General features: G+C 34.5%; 1 protein-coding gene across 1 annotated transcript; it reads right to left on the reverse strand.

Annotated features, from left to right (window-relative positions):
• Window positions 1-315: 315 nt before the first annotated feature.
• On the reverse strand, window positions 316-10,132 carry LOC113770724 (increased DNA methylation 1). The gene is made up of 9 exons (XM_027315287.1): window positions 9,821-10,132; window positions 6,052-8,805; window positions 5,145-5,268; window positions 4,457-4,539; window positions 3,637-3,881; window positions 3,017-3,103; window positions 1,753-1,852; window positions 980-1,178; window positions 316-892 (listed from the first exon to the last, which is right to left on the reverse strand). The coding sequence occupies exons 2-9, from the start codon at window positions 8,605-8,607 to the stop codon at window positions 387-389; spliced, it is 3,900 nt and encodes a 1,299-aa protein (XP_027171088.1). The 5' UTR covers window positions 8,608-8,805; window positions 9,821-10,132; the 3' UTR covers window positions 316-386.
• Between the last annotated feature and the right edge of the window lie 10,539 nt (window positions 10,133-20,671).

Here is a 20,671-nt window from a genome sequence, read left to right on the forward strand (position 1 = left end):
CGGGGATTAGTCGGGCCGCCTTCGGATCTTGACCCGGACACCCCAGTGTCGAAAAAAAAAAAAAAAAAAATTATAGACTATTATATCAATTCTAATTCGAACTTTAATTTAAAAGTTTGTACAAGATTTGAATCCGAGCTTAAACTTGACTCTAGAAAGAGCGCGAGAAGTCTTCAAAAGCAGGCGTCAGTGCACCACGTGTCAATCATATAGCTGGCATCCGCATCCAGCCTTCGCTTTAAAGCTCGATTTGATTGATTTATTTACAGCACAGCGCACCCACTATGAGTAGGAAATGATGAAAATAAATCCATCTGATCCGGACAAACACATTTCCGAATGACATTAAAGAATAAAAGAATATCTCATTTCCAATTAGACCACTACTACATTGATTTTGCAAGACTATAAATCTCAACAAAATTGTTTTGTCTATCATACATCTCCTGCGATTCTACACAACTAACTATATGAAGTTGGGCATTTTCCAACAATGGAGCAGTTTCATCAAGGGAAACCTTCGCAGGATGATGATTATCCATACAGCTAAAATCCTGACCTTCAGTTAATTGAAAATCAGAGTCAACAGGTCTAATTTCTCCACCGGGATGAGCTTCTTCATGGCATTCACCCTGATCTGAGTGTTGTGCAGGCTCACTGACTAGAAAAGAATCTCCATGCTGAGATTCTTCATGGCGCAAACTTCCATTTTCCTGATTTTGAACTGTTAGTTCTTTCATACGGTCAGCAGACCCAAAATTTTCTACGCCATTGGCTACTTCAAAAGGGTACTGATCACATTGTTGACCAGGCTGCTGAGAGAAACCTCCTTGGGAGCATCCTCCTGATGAAGTTGGATCGTCTACTCTTGCAATTGAAGCAGCAGACGGTCCTGTTTTCAGTACAAAATTTTATCAGTTTCCGAAGAAACCAAAAGAAAATGAATAACGTCCACCAGAATGGAGGACTCAACACTTACCTGGTTTTTGGTCCGACTCGTTCTCACACAAAGACTTCTTAAGCCATACGGTGCCAGGAAACACCATCAGGTTAATATTGCTTAGACCTTTTTTCTCATAATCTTCCAAGGGTTTAAAGCCAAAACCCTCTGTCCAAGTCTCAACCAAACCAGGAATGGCAGATATCACAAGCTTCTCGACCTTGAGAGATTTTAGCATCTGAAGCCACAAAGTTTAGATTGCGTTAATTATAAAAGTAAAAACTTTGTGAACTTTACATTTTATGCACGAATCGCAGATCAAAAAGGATTTCAATGAAATACAATCTACTATTTGACATGCTAGGTGGCAGCAATTGATCCTAAATACTCTGATAGGGAAGCCAAAAACAAGAATGCTCATTCAAATTATAAAAGGACAGGAAACGGGAGGTGATCTCTTGATTCCCTTATAATGAACAGTTAAACTGGCAAATGTAATGCAAGTGTATTTATATTTTAGGTTTCGATTAGAAAGAGGTACTTTTTAAATACCAATAACTGGATGAGCAGTGTGGTGGGGTCAGTAGGTAGACCAGAACTTCTATATGTTCAAGAGGCTATGTAACCAGTTGCTTATCATGTCCTCCAAGCTCCATTGTCAAACTCCTTCCCCAGTCCTCCCCGGGCATATATATATATAATTGACCCAAGAGAGGAAAGTCCTTTTTTTTTTCTTTTTTTTTGTAAATAAGCAACGGATAAAGGGTTCCTTGCAAATCAAAGCCATTGACAATAATAAATTACATTCTTACCAGTTCAATCGAATTAAGTAGGCGACGGCACATGCCTTGGCGACGATACTTGCTGCATGTTGCAATAAGTGGCATCTCTGCAACTATTACTCCATGGATCCTGAATCAAAACAAATATTGAACCCATCTCCCCCAGTATTAGGCCAGCAAGCAAATAGCACTCGAAACAGGCTAGAAAGTTATTGTTAGAAATGAAACAAATCATTCATAAATCACAAATCAGCATCCTAGCCACATGCCACAACCATTGCAGTGACGAAGGCCAGAGTTTTATCTCCCTCCCTCCCCCCCCGCAACAACAAAAAAAAACCCCAACCAAAAACAAAACCAAATTAAAAAAAACTATGCAGATCACCTCAGAGCATAATATAATGCCTAAAAATTTTAATTTTGATCTTCATACATGGAGCATGTGAAATACTACTACTTTCATTCAGCCTAAATTGCCGGGTAATGCCTAAAAATAACACCCTAATCACAGGGGGAAGGGATGAGTTGGGTGGTTCTGGGGGAGGAAGTGTAAGTAAGAGGTCTCCAGTTCAAGTCCTCCTACTTACACTATAAAAAAAAATTAAAAAAAAAACACCCTGATCACAGCAACGGAGCAGAGAGAAACATTTCCAGAATCATGTAATTGTAAAGTACAATCACCAGCAGCGCCTTTATGGTAAACTTAAACGGTGAAAGCCAGAAGTGAATTAGTATATTTAGTTAAAATACCTTTCTCATTCCAATTCAGTATGTTCAAGTTGATGATAACAATCTTAAACAACATTCTGAAGCATTAATCAAATAAACTCCATAAGACTTGGCCACTTAAGCATCACTGAGGAAGATTACTGGTTTATCCTCATTAAATTTAACCGTCAAGAGTAGAGAATATCGAGACCATATGAAAAATGGGTGGGGATTCTTTGCAATCACAGTATGGATTGCAGAGAACGGTTCATGGTGATAGATGGACTAATTTGAAATTGGATGGTTTTTATTGAATTTGGGGCACAAATTTCAACAAGTGAAAACTTTTGTTGTGTTTTTTCATATTGTTGTATTAGTCTACATTTGTTGTATCAGTGCCTGCATTGCACCATACAATTGCCACTGGCAAATACAGAGGCCCCCCATCCATGAAAAATTTAGCCAAGCCACGCAAGAAGGTCAACTCTTTGACTTTTACAAGTGATTACAGCAATGAAGCACAATAGCAGTGATGACCAAGCCAAGACTGAATATTTCTACAGAGGAGAAATGATCTAGTGACTACCTGATTGATGCTATAGACATCAATATGTCATTCTTCTCCAAGACCACAGTGTAGAAACCATCATAGTTAAGACGTGCAAATTGAGATCTGCAAGAAAAGAAAAGCAGTCTTAATAATGAATACAATCACATGTTCTCTGAGGTTTAATTATGAAAAAAAGAATTAGAAGATAAGAAAAAAGATTATAGTAAATTTTTCCATTGCAAAGGATAAATAATCGTAAATCAACTAGGCTAAATGAAGAATACACCATAATCAGCAATATCATAAAGAAAAATAAGTTGGAAAAGCAAAAGAAGAAATCGAAGTTCAAGCTTTCTCTTGACAATAGATTATGTGTCTCACTGAGAAGAACAAATAATATCTTAAATCCGCTTTTACAAGCTGCAGTGTTTTTCAAGTCAGCTGAGATAGAGCATCAACCTGGAATTTAAAGCAATAGTAAGGGAGAAGAGGGTGGGATAAAGAAGGAAAAGGTGCAATTTGACTAATCATCCAACAAAAACGGTAATTTGAAAAAAAAGGGTCAAGAAGATGCTGAAAGCAAAAGAGGCCAAGTGTAAAGTAGACAGCTCGTCAAGCAGAAGTAAAATCCTTGTTGAAAACCAAAAAGAACTCACCCCCAGTTGTATACAACTTGGGGTATCATGTCTATGCCGGTTCTAGGGTCCACCATAGGAAGAAAGCACTCCTCCATGATCGTAAGGGCAACAGCTAATTTCGAGTTGCATTCAGCCTTTAAAGCAACAAAGCGCTGTGCAGAATGAACTTTCTGATCACCATGAATGCACTTCAGAAGTGTCCAACAAAAGCCCTCAGAAAGGAGATTCATCATCCCAATTCGAGATTGAAGACCTGAATAGATCTGCATGGCACAATAGGATGAGTATTCTATCGTTGTTTTATAAGAAATTGTTCATAAATAGGACAAGGAATTAGTTTGGCAGTGCATAAGTAATTGAGATGGAACCATGAAAACCAAAACCAGAGGATTCCTATTTGTATACTATTATTACAACCAAGTCTGAAAGAGACGCTCACTGCTTTCTTCTGACAGTATGACCTTGGAAGCTCTAATTACCACAACATATTTGAAGTTCAAATGTGAGAACATTACATATGTCAGAAACATGCATCTCTTGCTTCCTTTTGGGAGCATTGGGTGAGGTAGAGGGAGAGGACGAAAGAGGTCAGAGATTAATTTATAAAAAGCTACACCAGTACCATCCTGTACAAATTTGTCCAACCTCATTGTGAGGTTCAGAAATTGAACAATAAAATCAGAAAATAAATCTTCACCAAAATGAAAACAACTCTGGACCTCAAGATATGGTCAACAAAATTGCACTCATAAAACATATCCTAATATATTTTGATGCACACGTGTCAAATACTTTAACCACTTCTACGTTAAACTGGTCAAAAAAGGATTTAGTATACCTGTTCACAGGTTTCACTACAAAACCAAGTATCAGAAGCCATTTCCACTATTGTGCCCCTTCCTTGCAAGCAAGCCTCATGATCTGTAAACAAGCAACCAAACAATTGCATCCCAAGATATAACAAAAAAAATACTACATTTTAAGAAAAACCATTAACTGACAATTTAAAATGTTCGCTGAATAAAGTCAAACACAGTCATTTTTGTCAACTGACAAGTACGTGTGCTTATCTAAATGCTCCAACACGAAGATACAAGTTTAACTATGAAGCAACAAAATTCTTGCTTACGTTGATCAGAATTGATGTTGATACAATCAAATCAGAAGAGATGGATCCATTTGTAAATCCATAGGTTCAATCTGAGATTCAGATCCAGAAACTCATCTTAGAGTTTCAAGACACATTTCCTTAGAGTTTGTTAACAATTTTTAGTTTCATTTTACAGTTAGACTTCATTCATTATAAACTTGACACATATTACCCAATATTCAAAACATTTCTCAATTTTACACCTTGAAAAGAATTATATCACCACACGAAAACAAATTTGAGTTTGAAATCCTTATTATTCCACTAAACACGCCCATTAGTTCAGTAATCCTCCCTCCACCCTTGCACCTTCCAAATCATTGAATATGTCCTCATATGCCAAAATAATCTGCAAAAGTTGAGAAAAGAAGTATACATCTGTTCTCGCACTGAAAGCATTTGAGAGTGCCAGGACATCTTGATGAATCTTTAATATCAACTAAGTCGGTGCAGATCTGACAAATGCACTGTGGGCAATACCAATTTCCTTCAGGTAGTTCCTGAACATAAAAAATAAATAACCTTAATAGATGAAACATAATTCCTCAAAAAACCAGCCATCACCCTAAATAAATTATGAGAATCTATAAAAAGCTTTTATTTTCAAAATAGGATGTGAACAAATACTAGAGATACATTAATATTCCTACTCTTCACACAACAAAGTACATGGGGCATGTTGTAAATCTAGCAGACAGTCTGTACTTTAAAGAAAATATTAAAATAATTGCTTTTTCCTAACTGACACCACTACTGAAACTAAAAGTTATTCTGGGGTGAAGGTGAGAATAGGGAAGAGCAACGATCACTAGGCAGATTGACTCCGACACCACAGAACAAGCAGTGCAACTTCTACAAGCCAGTGGACTAAGGTTCGGAATTTGAAGGAACAGCAACAAACTAGAGAATGCTAAAAAGCATCATATATCCATCACATAGAAGTATGCCCAGAATCAGAAAACCACTGTGGAGTAAATACAGCTCAATTTCTTTGGAATAGCAGGAATCAAAACAAATCAAGGATGTTCTGAATGCCGATTATCATTCAGCACCCAATTTTAAGTGAATGAAATCTTAAACACATTTGTTCTATTTAGAAATCAACAACTTTTTTAACCTATTAGTTGAGAACTCCAGACAAAACGTAAAATCACAGAATTGAGAATTTCAGACACCACTCCAAAATCGCAAAATAACATACAAGTTTTGAGGGAAATAACAAAATTATATCAGAGGAGAAATGAAGGAGGAGGATGTTAACTAATGAAATAAGAAACACTGACCTGAGCATACAAGCATGCCTGATGAAATGTAGATGGACAATTATCACAGCAGATTAATTCACCACCATCACCACAGCGTCCACAGCTATCATCATTTTCATCTATCTCTTCAACTTGTACAGTTCGAGGGGCACCTTTTCTCACCTTGTATTCAGCTGACCAAGCCTCAAGCTGACATAAAGTAAATGGCTTACCGGACTCCATGAAAAGATTTAAACAAGGACGGTTAAGCGTGAAACCAGCATGACGCTTGAACTCAGAGATTGAAAGCACCTTATTACAGCACTTGCACAATATCCCATCAGAAGTTACAAAGCCATCTTTTACCAGAACATCAGCCTTTGGATTGCGATACTGGATCACTTCCTTACGAGAGATAACTCCTGAATGAATTAACCAGGACAATATTGTTCTCTGACTATAGAGGGACCACTTTCCTTCCATCAAATGTTTTCCACCTCTATTAAGACTTCGCACAAGTAACTTGCAACTGCCCTTTTGGCTTTTCCGCTTCCTCAGATGTTTAGTTTTGGAAATAGACCTTTTGTGGCTAGATTTGCAGCTTTTGTTTTTTATGATTGCCGAGATCAATAGGTCATCATCCTTAAGACCACATTTTTTGGACTTTCTTGATCTACGTCCCAGACTGTTTTCCCCAAGGTAAGATTCCTTAGCACCTGAATCTATCTTAAAGCCATTTCCATCTATTTCTTTGAACCCACCTTTGTAAGGCGTAGTCAGCTTCATTTCAGATATCTTTCTGGACTTCTTAGGTGTTTTCCTCCTTCGAACTCCAGCTCCAGCAAAAGAAGTATCGCCTATCTTAGCTTTCAAAGAATAGGTTCTGCAATTTGAATCAGCACCAACACAACTCCACCCAATTGGGTTCATTTGTACGTCAAAAGTCTGATCCTCTTCCTTTACTCTTTGCATAGATATGGCACCTCTCACGGGTAAATCCTCATTATGCTCGTATCTTTCTTTGTCACAGGTCACTGAACTCCTATTACTTTCTTGACCAGGGGAAACAGTTTCATGTTCTCCAAGAGACATATTTGCATTTCCAGAACTTAATGGAACATCAAATAAGCATATGCCAGTCTGTTCACATGAGCAATCAGGCCCACAAACTTGCAAGGAATTCTGACGCAAAGTGATCCTTTCATTGCCTGAAATGCTCCTAGATTTAGTAGCAGTTCCGCTGACAGCCTTCAGACTATCCATACAACTTTTCTCGGAATAATAAGAGTCATGAGATAATAAACCCTGCATGGCATCCGAGCAGAAAAAAGAATCACATTTTCCAAATGGATGAATCACTACATTCCTCCTTGCTTTAACTGCTTTTCCTTCTTTGAACAAACGAAGGCTTTTCTTTATGAAAACCACATTGGCGAAGGGATCCAGAAGACACCACAAATGAGCTAATGCAGCAGTACTATCCCAATTATCCAGTTGCTTTTCAATCGCTGATGTTATACTTGAAAGATCGGACCAGAACTGTGTCATATCTGTCCACTGTATATAGTCAGTTCCCCGCATAACATTATTTGCATCAGAGAATAACCTTTCCCGACACATGCTCCAAGCTCTGTGAAATTCACGAATTGGTCTTCCTTCAGGGGACTTGTAAACATGTTCTCCAACCAAATTGTGTTTATTGTTCCTTTTGCGCCTACCAATCACCCATCCCGCTGCCCTAAGTAAGCAACTGATATGGTACCTCAAGAGAGGGCGAGGATCATTTTTATTATTTCTAGGCAGCAATAGTTCAGCTTCATCCAGTTCCAAAAAGCAAGAGTCTTTCCACCTCGGTTTTGCCGGCCGACCAGGACCTAACTTATTTGCAACAATGGCAGGTGGAGTGGCAGCCAAAACTTTGGTTGCAGAGTTCTCTTGAAAAACAGGTGAAGCCAAGGCATTACTGACAGCAATATCCTTTCCCTCATTTCCATCTAAGCTAGATAAATTACAATTTAAGGCTTCATTTTCGCTAATTACATCTCCTGCATTTACCGCCTGATGATGCTTCAGAAGATAGGAATAACTTGTCACCCCCTGACTAGATGATTCAACCAAATGACAAGTTACAGCAAGAGAAGTGGGTTGCGACACTCCAGAATCACCTCCTTCTGAAGGACCAGATACCTTCAAGATCACTCCCGAAGATGGTTTGGCATCAAAGTCACCACCTGACAACCTAGCTCTTTTAAAGTTCATATCATTGTTACTCCACACAGAAAATGTAAAATCCTCGGAGCCATGTCCTTGTCCAGGATTTCCCCAAGAATCCTCTTTAAGCTCACAAGGATCCTCTGGTCTTGTTAATTGTGAGTTAGCATTATTTGAACAGAAAGTTCCATCGGTTTGCTGAGTGCCGTCGACTTCAAAATTGATTACACCAGAAACAAGACACCGTTTCTTTCTGCCTCCACTATCAGGTTCAATAAAAATCTCTGTAAATATCTTGTGTTCATCAAGTGATCCCTCTAAAGTATCATCCTGCAACCCCTCAAATTCTTTTCCAAATAGCATACTTGTCATGTTATTGTACATGCAGTTTTTGTGGTATATCTCGTTTTCCCCTTTATTTTACAATAAAACCAGATCAACAGATTAAACTCAAGTGGATTTTAACCAGAAGATTCTACCAAACCACTTGACAGATTTTCTGAACCATAACAAGGCAGGAAAATGATGAATACTACCTTCCATAATCCAGATAAGAACAGTGTTCAGAGCAGGCACTGTTGCCTGCAATGACAAAGAAGAAATGTAAATGAAACAGGGGGGGAAAAGCTTTACAAGAAAGAAAGTCATAGCTTATCCGAGATTGGCACAAAACTCTACAATTTTTCTAGATTCAGATAGCCAGACACATTTATTCAATTAGAAACACGAGTGAAGGAAGGGAATAAAATGCACAAAAGAAGAGTCTCCAGTTCCCATAATGACTAACTAAACTTTCATATCTGGGCGAGAAGATTAATAAGGAAGAGATCTGTAAACGGCAGGATATCAATTAAAATCCAGATTTCTCGCTTAGAAAACAGTGCAAAAGATCAAGACAATCATGTGAAGCTGTTTTATGATCAAATTTACTATCCAAATTAAGACTCCAATAAAGAAAGCATACAAAAGAAGGAAGACGAAGAAATACTCCTAAAGTGTGGCTTTAGTTAAAAGGACCTAGGCAGTTAAGATTTTCGACTAGTAAATGAAGCCATTGAAATATTCCACTCGCACAGATAAGGAAATTGCAAAACCATAGCTATATAACTATACTTCTAATATCAGAAATAATTTGAGAACGTCTTAAAATAAGGCTCTATAGAAAATGGAACAACAAATTGGAATAGAGAGTATACACAATAACGTCAAAAACTTGCATCCATAAAATGTGTACCAGTGAGCAATCTTATATCTTTAGAAATGAAAGAAAAACTAAATTGCCGTCAAATAAATTTCTGGTAACAATTGAATTTGGAATTAACTTGAATTTAATTGCCCAAAATGCAGAAATGAAAGCGAAAGCAGTCATTTATGTACACATTCCCTTTACACTCGAGGATCTCTCATTTCGAAAAATCCCCTAAAAATTTTAAAATTTAGCAAATCCATCTCAAAATTCCCACATTTCTAGACAAAAACCGAACAACAGAACAGGAAGCCAAGCTTCTCAATCCAAAAAATCAAGCTCCAAATCACATTTCAAATCCTACGAATCAGAATTTCCCAAAAGGGAAAAAAAAAAAACAAAATAACTCACGGGGAGCTCCGCATTTGCTGAAATGAAATCTAATTATCCGCAGGTAAAGGATTTGTACGAGAACAATTGAGGTTCAAAATCAACAAATCTTGAGATTAGGGTTCTTATTTGGCCACCAGCAATCGGTAACGCCTAAGATTGAGAGAAAAATCCAATCCACAGAGAAAACTATAAACAAGGGGTTGAGTTTTTAGGCTTTTTAGCTGGACAACTGTTGAAATTGAGGAAAAAGTGGAGGAAATGGGGAGGAGATATGGCTTTGGGAAGGCCAAAAATGGTGCTCAAAAAAAAAAAAAAAAAAAGTCTGCTACTACTATACAACAACAGATGGCAAAGCCAAGCCAAGCACAGCAAAAGCAGCATGACTTCCTCACTCGCTCGCTAACTACTTACCCATTCTTTCCCACTTTCTCTCTCCCCCTTTTCTTTTTCTTTTTTGTTTTTTTATTTTCCCGCTTTCTACCCTTCTTCTCTTTCCTTCATTTATTTATTTGTTATGAAATTCAGTTGCTTTTCTCATCTCTTTTATCAATAGAATACACTAATAATAAAAATTTTGGAGTAATTTTTTTATGAACTGTAAGTGTGTGTATATATATATATGAGCGGATATACATAATTCAATCTCAAATTTGAAATTCACTTTTTGTATAAGTTATATATATATTTACATTTGTTAGTGTAAAGAATTCATTACATTGATGGTCCATAAATATTTAATTCAAAACTTTATAGTACCAGCTTTTTTTTTTTTTTTTTTTGAAAAGTATAGAATCAGCTTTCAAAAGCCATTCCTTTTGGGTAGGATTGGCCAACAGGCAACAGCCACAATGCCAACGGATACTTTTTCCCTTTGTTTTGTTTTGGGTAGGAGTCACTCCTCTTTCAATCTTATTTTAGTTTATGAAATTAATGTGGCTCTCTCTTGATTTTCACGAATTTGATAAAAAAAAAATTTTGAGAAAATAAATTTGATTATGTTCATAAATAAGGGCTTGTTTGGCAAATAAGTTTTTAGCTAAGTTTGCCTTATACAAGTTTTTTAATAACTTTAGTTACAATAATCTCAAAAAAAATTTCAAAATTTTTAAACTATATATTTCAAAATACCCAAAAATTTACATACTTTAAAATTTTTTTCTACAATTTTTACAGCAAGTTACAGTAAAATTTTAGACAAACACTTAAAAAACTCATGTGTCAAACAGGGCCTTTGAAGTTGTGATTAGTTTGTTGAATGTAATAGTCGACATCATCATAGATTGCTTGAGATTTTATGCAAAAAAAAAAAAAAAAATATGAACTTAAAAACAGAAACAAATGTCAATGTAAAATATATTGTAGACAATTATTGGTGTTAATTGCATATAAATATGTGTATGATTGAAAAGTACTGTTTATCTTGTTCTTTTTTCTCCTTAGCGTGGGGTCTCTTGAATCTGAGGCGGTGGTCGGAAAGGAAGAGAACTAAAGAAGATAGGCAAAGAAAAACATCTGATTCGTAAAAAACGCTAACTCGGATCCTGCTCCCTCTCTTAATTAGGACGAATCATGATGGCTGATCATCAAGAGGCTTGGGGTTTTTGTGACTCATTTACATGTTATACTAGTATGTTGCACAATTTCATAATTTTTCTCAAATTAACATAGCGTCCCACTAAGATAAATATTTTAAAAGTTAAATTCCTATTCATTATTACATGAAATACATATGAAATACTGTTTAGATAGGAGATTATTTGAAATATTATTTAGAATAATTACTGTAGCACTTTTTTGTGATGTGATATGTGTGAGATAAAAAGATAATTGAGAAGATAAAAAGGTGTATTAAAAATTGTAATGGTGATGTAAGCAAATAAATTTGAACAAATAATCTTCTGTCCAAACACACAGTTTTAAAGTTAAAATCTTATTCATATGTAACAAGAGTACAGCGTGGAAAGTTAAAACAGTGTTAAATAACGACTGCCGCAAACAAATGAAATAAGTGTGACAAAGTTAACCAATGCATTAGTTCGTTTATTATGTCTAAACAAAACAAATCCATAAAAGTGAAATTTTATGGAGTACGTACTTGTAATAATTGATGACTATGATAAATTAATTTTACTTTTTACTGACTGCCCTTCAATCCCTGAACGTTGCTAACTAATCAGGGTTACTTTTATCATGAGCTTTTGTACTTTCATTGTCTTTAGTGTTTAGTTAGTGTAGTTGATGATGCATTGCTACTGAAGTTACTTTCACTTTTTTTTTTTTTTGAGTGAAATGCATCATTTGAGCTCATATGACATTTCCTAAGGTTTGGCCAGAAAAAGATCAGATATAGTTACATTCTTACAATAAAAGCATAGATAGATTGCAATACACAAAAATTTCGAGGTTCAAGAGAATTTATAATTGACATAGAATGCATCTTGTTTTATATCTCACGTTAGTAACAGTGACAGTATATACACTATCGGCGTTGGATGAATAACAACTATACAAAATTTGAATTTAAAATTCAACATTTGCACACATTTTATAAATCAAACGATAATAGTGTATACACCATCAGTGTATGAAATATTTACTATACATATATATATTATATCTCGCGTTAGTAATATTACTAACAGTGGCAACCGGATTTACATTTCTCTAGCTATTGGATTATCCATTGTAGGCAAAAACGTAATTAGCCTGAATCTCAACCGAACATCTTGCTGGCAGGCCAAAGAGTCCAGGACCAAATAGTGAAGAAAAGAAAATTTTGGGGGGGTGGGGGAATTCCTAAAACTATGATGAAAAGGTTTATTTTTAAAAAAAGAAGCCAACATTTCATTCTTTTGACTTTAGATTGTGATTTTCTAAAAAAAAAAAAATTACGTATTTTATTAACATATTTTTCAACCATATTTTTACCTTATACCTGCTCATTTGAATTGCTACTAGTTGGATCCATGTTGCAGGCTGCAGGCGGCTACAACTTTCAAAGTTTATGATCAATCTTCACTCTCGCTTACTATATTTAGTGAAGAATTGCGACAGGTTGGATTCGGTGGTCGGTGCAAAAGTGCACTAAGATAATCGTGTAGTAGGATTGTATTTTGTACCGTTGTTTGCATCACACATGGATATGGTAGTTTCTTTACTGAATTCACGGGGGCAAAAAAATGTATCATGACTAATAACAAAGTACTTCATGATGTAAATCTCATAAAAGGGTCAAATAATAGAGCAAAAGTCTGACAAGGTTGCCTCAAGAGTTGCCGGCTTTTGAGGTAGACTTTGGGATTAGATTTAATTGTTTTACTTGAAAAAGTCTGACAAAAAAAAAATAGAGCAAAAGTTTCTTCCAATAAATGGTTATGGTTTCTTTCTTTCTTTCTTTTTTTACCTTGCCCCTAATCCTCAATTGTATCAGTTCCCAAAATTTTGTGTAAAGTAATTATTTAAAAACTTATGCAAACGTAGATATTGCCAAATTTTCAGATCTATTATACGCTCAAATGACAATAATATTAGTGAAGCTCATGATTTTGCCTTCGAGAGCTAGTAAAGTAGGGTATTACTAAATCATTACAAGTAGCCCAAAAAAAATTATGTTTCTAGTGTAGGACTATAAATTATGTCTACTTGTTTCTTGAAATGTTTGATTGGAACCGACAACCCCTTGTTAACATCACAATGGTGAGTTAGAAACAAGCAAGTTTGAAGAGGGAAAAAATTGGATTGGATGATGAAATGAAAGGAATGATGAGTAAGAGGTCTGAATTTAAAACTTTTACTTATTAATAATTTTTTTTTTATTTTAAAAAAAGAGCGCTTCTATCCTGCTTGCACGGACTCCTTGCTCAAGCCCACACGAGGAAGCCCAGTCAATTTGACGCAATGGGCCAGACATTAGCCTAGTGTTTCCTGATCTTCTTCGCATGGTCAAACCCCATAGTAATCTCGATCACAGTCCCAAGTGACGTGGCAACATCCAACGTTAATTTCAGTTCAACCCTCAAAAGTAGTAAAATTATCAACCGAGTCTCTAGAAAAAATAAAAAACAAAGTTGGTATCACACCTAAACAATAAAAAGTGTTCAAAGTAGGCTCTATGTTATAATTATTGTAATTGCAAATTGATGTAACTTAGACAGAGCATGAGCACCGAAACAACAATATCTCAAGGGAATTAACATCTTACACAAGTCATTTAAGAAATGAACATCGATGAGGTCTTCGTCAAGTGAATTAGATTTAAAATTCAGAAATTAGAGATTCTCAATTTTAAAAATTAGAGATTCAAAAATTAGATTTATGAATATCGAGGAGGTTTTCATCAAGTGAATTAGATTTAAAATTCAAAAATTAGAGATTCAGAAATTAGATTTGAAAATATCTCATCCTCAGTTTTCAAAAAATGTCATTCTCTCTTTTCTATTATATCCTAAACTATATGGAAGAGGGAGTTTAAGGAAGTTTGTGTTATGGATTAACAGAGACACAGATCTTATTAGATCAAATGAGTGTTTTGATACCATTTTTTAATTTTTTTTTGGTTGCAAGTGAAATTTGAACTCCCACCTACAGTCCAAAGAGAGACTTAAGTCCCACCCACATGGGCACTGAGCCAAGCTCAGTGGTTCGCCATTCTCTCATTAGGGGAAAAATGTTGTAATTGGCATTTAAAAGCCATGATAGACCATGACAAATGTTTCACCTATGTAGTCACAATTTGTTACACTTTCTATTATATTCACTAAAATATTTGGCTCCGTTTGGATTAGCTGTTTTTGGAGGTATTTTTTAAAAACTTTACTGTAACTGTGTATATGAAAACTTTTACTGTAGATGTTTTTTGAATTGTTTTTAGAGATGTTTTTAAAATATATTTTTGAGTATTTTTATAATTTATAATTTTTTTGGGATTTTTTAAAAATATATACTGGCTCTGTTTCTATATATTAATATTTATTTATTTATATATATAATATTTTTTATTTCAATTTTGTTTTATAATATGTATATTAATATATATAATATAAATATAATATATAAATATAATATGTATATTAATATATATTTAATATACATATATAAATATATATATGAATATATATAAATTTATAAATATATATAAATATATATATACAAATTTATAAATATATACAAATTTATAAATATTTATATATATATTGTTTAAATAAATAAATAAAAATAAATCTTTAAATATATACAAATAAATAAATATATTTATATATTTTGTTTAAAATATATTTATATATTTAAATAAATAAATAAATATTTATATTTATAAATATTTATAAATTTATATTTATATTTATTTGTTTATATATTTGAAGGCCTTTGTGCTCCCTTTCTTGAAATAGATTTTCATAGTTCTAGTCTTACCATGGTTGATAGGATTGTTTATTACATATGACTTGCTTTACTGCTTTCTGGTGTACCTCTAAAACAAATTCCTGTTGTAGTTGGCCTTATAGACAGACTTTTGGCATAGATATTTGCAAGTGACATGATGAGAAAATATTGAACCATGAATACTGCTGTATCCCCTGTACTGTCATGCTGACCTGCTATGGCCAGTTGGCATAGAAGATTTAGTGGAAAGGAGTGTATTTTAAGGGCTTCTTTAGCTCATTTGAATCTACTCTGATTCAGGGGAGAAAGGAATGTTGAGATGTGGCTGTTGCATGCATGAATTTGTTAATCAGCTTGGGGATATTTTGGTTGTCTGGTTAATGTCTTAGTCATTGCTAAAGATTCTTTTTTTTTTTTTTTTTTTTTTGTCAAAATTGCTAAAGATTCTTTCGGATCGGTGAAGTTCCAAATACTGAATCTGAACCACCAGGAATTTGCTTATACTCTTACTTGTAAATCGACCGAATTTGTTGGGAAAAGCGAGCTATTTTCGGAGGGGAAATTTTGAACTGAGTGGCAAGAGACTATATTTGTAAAGTTGTTTGCTACTGCTTGTGCTTGGATAATAAGTCCCAGTTTATGTGAAAGAATTCTGTCAAGAGAAACATGTCCTGACTGAATAAAAGAACAAAAAGGGATCCACAAGTTTTAGTTGTCATTTATGGATATGATTTTTGATATGTATTTAGGTCATACAAACTGTATAAGAGGGGTGACTTGATATGGGAATAGATGGATGGGAGCATTTTCTTGCATCACCAAAAGCATTTCGTGGTTTCACTTCCACTGTCATGAATTTGATCTTTCTGTTGCAATTTCCTTTGAATGTTAAGCTTGTGAGGACTGTTCTTGGGGTGCCAAATTCGGTATCCAAGCCAATTAGAGCCAGAACTTTCTCAAGGCGTTTCTAGCTGCAGAGATTGAGAATTTCACCCAACATGCCCTGTCCCCAAGGCCATTATGTACATCTGGGGCCAACATGACATCTACTCTTGGAATATTAGGCGCAATTTACCTTGGCTGCTTGACTTGGATCCTGCGTATACATAAGTTTGTGTAACATGGTTAAAGTGATAACATTTGGCATGATAATAGATGTTAGGATGTCCTATTGGAATTTGATTTTGACCAAACTCAAGATGAAATGAGCCTAAGTTGGGTTTTGTTAATTGCACTAACCGTTAAACTGGAGTTTCAGTTTGACCAAGCACAAGAAGAAATTATTAGCCCAATGAGTATATATATCTATTTATACTCCTTATAAAAGTAGGGCGGGTACGTGGGTCTAGGTAGATGATGAAAGTTGGATGTGGTCTTAATTTTTTATTATGTCCAAAATACCCTTCTCTCTAATTATTAGATTTATTTTATTGTTATGATGATAAATAAATGTAGCAGTTAAACAGGAAAAATTTGTAAATTTACTTAAATTTGAATTATGAAGACAATAAATACAAAATAAAACACTCCAATCTAATTTGTCTATTTGCATCCTGTGGGACCTTGGAACACCCTCCTTGGCTTGCTCCAAGTTGGCGAGAAGCGTTTTTGGCAGCTCTTTCCCTTTCTAGCCATTCGGGAAGTTCGAGCTTCTGGCAGTTCGAATATGGTGTGACAAGATTAATAGGATAAAAACTGTTTGATATGACCTTTAGCCGGTCTATCTAACATCTGCCGTCCTATAGGAATAAATCAACTATCGTAGAAGGCTCGAATACCAACAAGCTGTACTATTTTTCTCCCTATCAATACTCCCATTCCATTTTTTGAAGGTGACTGAGTCTCTTAAATTTTACCATTATCTTACTCCTGAGTTTCTTATTTTCTATTTCAATAGCTAAATTAAACATCGAAGTTACACCAGGGGTACAACTGCTTTGTGACCCCGCTCTCTGTTGCTAGTGAGTAATCTTATCAAGATGTCTAAAAGGCCAATCCATGCCTGCACGGATCCCATTGTCCTAAGGAATTTTTATCGTTTGTGTTTTGTGTAAATGATTTAGGGGTGGATATTTGAAAAATGAATTAAATCAGATTTAGGGAGTATGATGGAGGAGACAATTAACGGTCAAAACCCTGAAAGTTTGGTAGCACAAGATTGATAGAACAAAAACTGTTTGATATGACCTTTAACAGGCGTATTGACATCTGTTGTTCTAAAGGGATAGGTCGGCTATCGTAAGAGGGTCGGATACCAATAATCGGTACTATTTTTCTACCTATCAATATCCCCTGTTCCGTCCTTTGAAGGTAACAAAATCTTTCTTAAAGTTACCATTACTCACTCTCGAGCTTGTTACATTCTACCTCAATAGTTAACTTAAAACATTGGAGTTACATTGGGCGTATAGCCCCACTTTGTGACTTTGCTATTTGTTACTTATAGATGACCTTTCCGAGGGGTCTAAAAGGCCAATCCATGCCTGCACAAATCCCTTTGTCCTAAGGAGCTTTTATCGTTTGTGTTTTGTGTAAATGATTTTGGCATGGCTATTTGAAAAATGAATTAAATCATATTTAGGGAGTATGATGGAGGAGATAATTAACAGTCAAAACCCTGAAAGTTTGGGAGGACAAGATTAATAGAACAAAAACTATTTGATATGATCTTTAACAGGCGTATTGACATCCGTTGTCCTATAGGGATAGGTCGACTATCGTATGAGGGTTAGATACCAATAATCGGTACTATTTTTCTGCCTATCAATACCCCTGTTCCGTCCTTTGAAGGTAACAAAATCTTTCTTAAAGTTACCATTACTCACTCTCGAGCTTGTTACATTCTACCTCAATAGTTAACTTAAAACATTGGAGTTACATTCGGCGTATAGCCCCACTTTGTGACTTTGCTATTTGTTACTTATAGATGACCTTTCCGAGGGGTCTAAAAGGCCAATCCATGCCTGCACAAATCCCTTTGTCCTAAGGAGCTTTTATCGTTTGTGTTTTGTGTAAATGATTTTGGCATGGCTATTTGAAAAATGAATTAAATCATATTTAGGGAGTATGATGGAGGAGATAATTAACAGTCAAAACCCTGAAAGTGTCGACCATCCAATGCGTCACACAACGAGTGTCACATTTTGCATATATTTTTATTATTACGAGAGGGTGGCTGAGGAGCTTTATTAATTCGGAGATAATCTCAATCCATCGAAATTATTGCTTACAAAACCAGAAAATCAGGCTCCTCAATCGATCATGGACCCAATGACCACTACTAGCTCATAGCAAGATAACCTTAAATATGATGGAAAGCTATGCATAGGTCAATTTTTGTAGTATTTATAAATTAAAGCCCATGTTTACGTGTCTAAATTTTTGTGTTCATCTGACTTATTATGGCCAATCATTACTTGTTCGTATGGCCCCGTTTCATCGATTATAAAAAATTTTCAAAAGTTTTTTATGTTGATTATTAAATAGGTTGAGTCCTGGTTGTGGAGGATTGGATTGAACGGTAAGATGAAAGTTCTGACAAAAAAAAAATAGCTCGAGTACTATTTGTTACTTTGTCATCCTCCATTTCTCTACCTTTCTCTCCATTTACACTTCTTTCTCTCTATTCGTTAGCAAGTTAATAAATCCTAATATATCATGATAATGTTTAATGTCAAAAGTTGAAATCAAAGACTACAATAATTGGTGCATAAATTCTTAAAATTTTCAAGGCTGAGTATATCTCAAAATTTTAAGGTAGGAAGTTTCAAGTGTTTGGAAAATATACAAATTCTGAATTTTGTATTATTGTTTAAACCTTTATTTTATAACTATTAGTACTTCATACATTGAAGCAAATGTTCTTCTAGATTTTGATATTATAGTTTATACCTTTACTTTATAAGTATTTATATACGCCAGTTGGTGCTCCCACACTTGAGATGTGCATTTATATTTTTTAATCTAAGAATATTGTTTTGTGTACAAAAATTTAAATACTACTATTGTTTAAGTATAACAACGTTACGAGTGCATGATAACGTTGATAAAACATTTGAAAAGCTAAAAAAAAAATTTTAAAAATAAGGATACCTCCAATCTCTTTCAATTTAAAACAACATTTTTAGGACAATTGATTAAGAAGATAAAGATTAAGAAGGCTCCAAAAGATTAATAAGTCCCTGGGAGACTCCAAAAGATTAATAAGTCCCTGGGAGGCTCCAAAAGATACCGGCTTTTGGAGTTCTCCTGAGATTAGGTTTATCTGTCAAAATTTTCATTTCTCGAAAAAAAGATTAAGAAGATAAAAATAAGAAAATATTAAATTATGATGTTACCAATAAAATTTCACAAAAATATTTATATACATAAGTGATATTATATTTTATGACCCTATAATCACGTGTAAAGCAGGTGACTTATTACTAGTAATTCAGAGACAAATCAAGATTAACTTTTGAAGAAACACCTTTTTTTTTTTTTTTTGGTCCATTGCGATTCTTTAACCGCAAATACTGTACATCGCACACTCTAGAACTCCAAATGATGCATGTTTTGGATATTCAGAGTTCCATAACTCCAAGTTACACATGTATATGTACGGTCAATTTTCTCCTTTTACGCGAGCGGAAAATTATGAAAGAGCATCTGTAACAGGCATGAATAATGTCTATAATCTCAGTTAGGATCATTCTGAAAGGTCAACTTTATCAAGCAAATCTTTTACTTTCTTAGTATTCAATTTGTTTAGTTATGTTTCAAAGATCAACTTTATCAGACAAGTCTTTAGTTTCTTAATTTTCAAAATTGTAATGTTTCATATATTTTGCATTGAGGCGACAAGTCTATTTGGAAGGAACCTGTTTGACTAGTTGCTCAAGTACCAAAGGGATTTAGGACCTCTGCAATTGCAATATAGATATTGATACAGCAAATTTACTAAAGAGAAAATCTCACATTTTGCGAGACGAATTTTTTCGTCTTTTTATTTAAAATGTTAATTTTATGTCATTTATAAATTCAAGTTAGTAAAATTTAGTTTCAATTTAAATTTTCAACGACCTTTTAGCCTGAAATCACCACATGACCCACATGCAATTATTTTTTATATACAAAAGGTCGGCTCCCAACTTTTTAGTAACAAAAAAAATATAAAATGTATTAGATCACACTTTTTTAGGAAAAAAATTACTAGTATGGTTTAGATCAAATTCTACTTCTAGGGATAAAAATGAACATTGATTGGATCATCTTCTGTTTAACTACAAATGAGATCTAACGTTTTTGCTTCAAAAAAGTGACCACGTGTGGATTTAGTGATAAATTCAGGGTAAAAAGTGGTCGGAAATTTAGGTTAAAGCCAAATTTTATCGACTTGATTTTATAAGGGACGTAAAGTTACCATTTTTGGGGTATTTTTTGGATTAAAATCACAAACGCTAATCCTTTTGGATTAGCTGTTTTTGGGGGTATTTTTAAAAAATTTTACTG

This window comes from Coffea eugenioides, chromosome 5 (assembly GCF_003713205.1).
Source record: "Coffea eugenioides isolate CCC68of chromosome 5, Ceug_1.0, whole genome shotgun sequence".
Taxonomy (NCBI): Eukaryota; Viridiplantae; Streptophyta; class Magnoliopsida; order Gentianales; family Rubiaceae; genus Coffea; species Coffea eugenioides.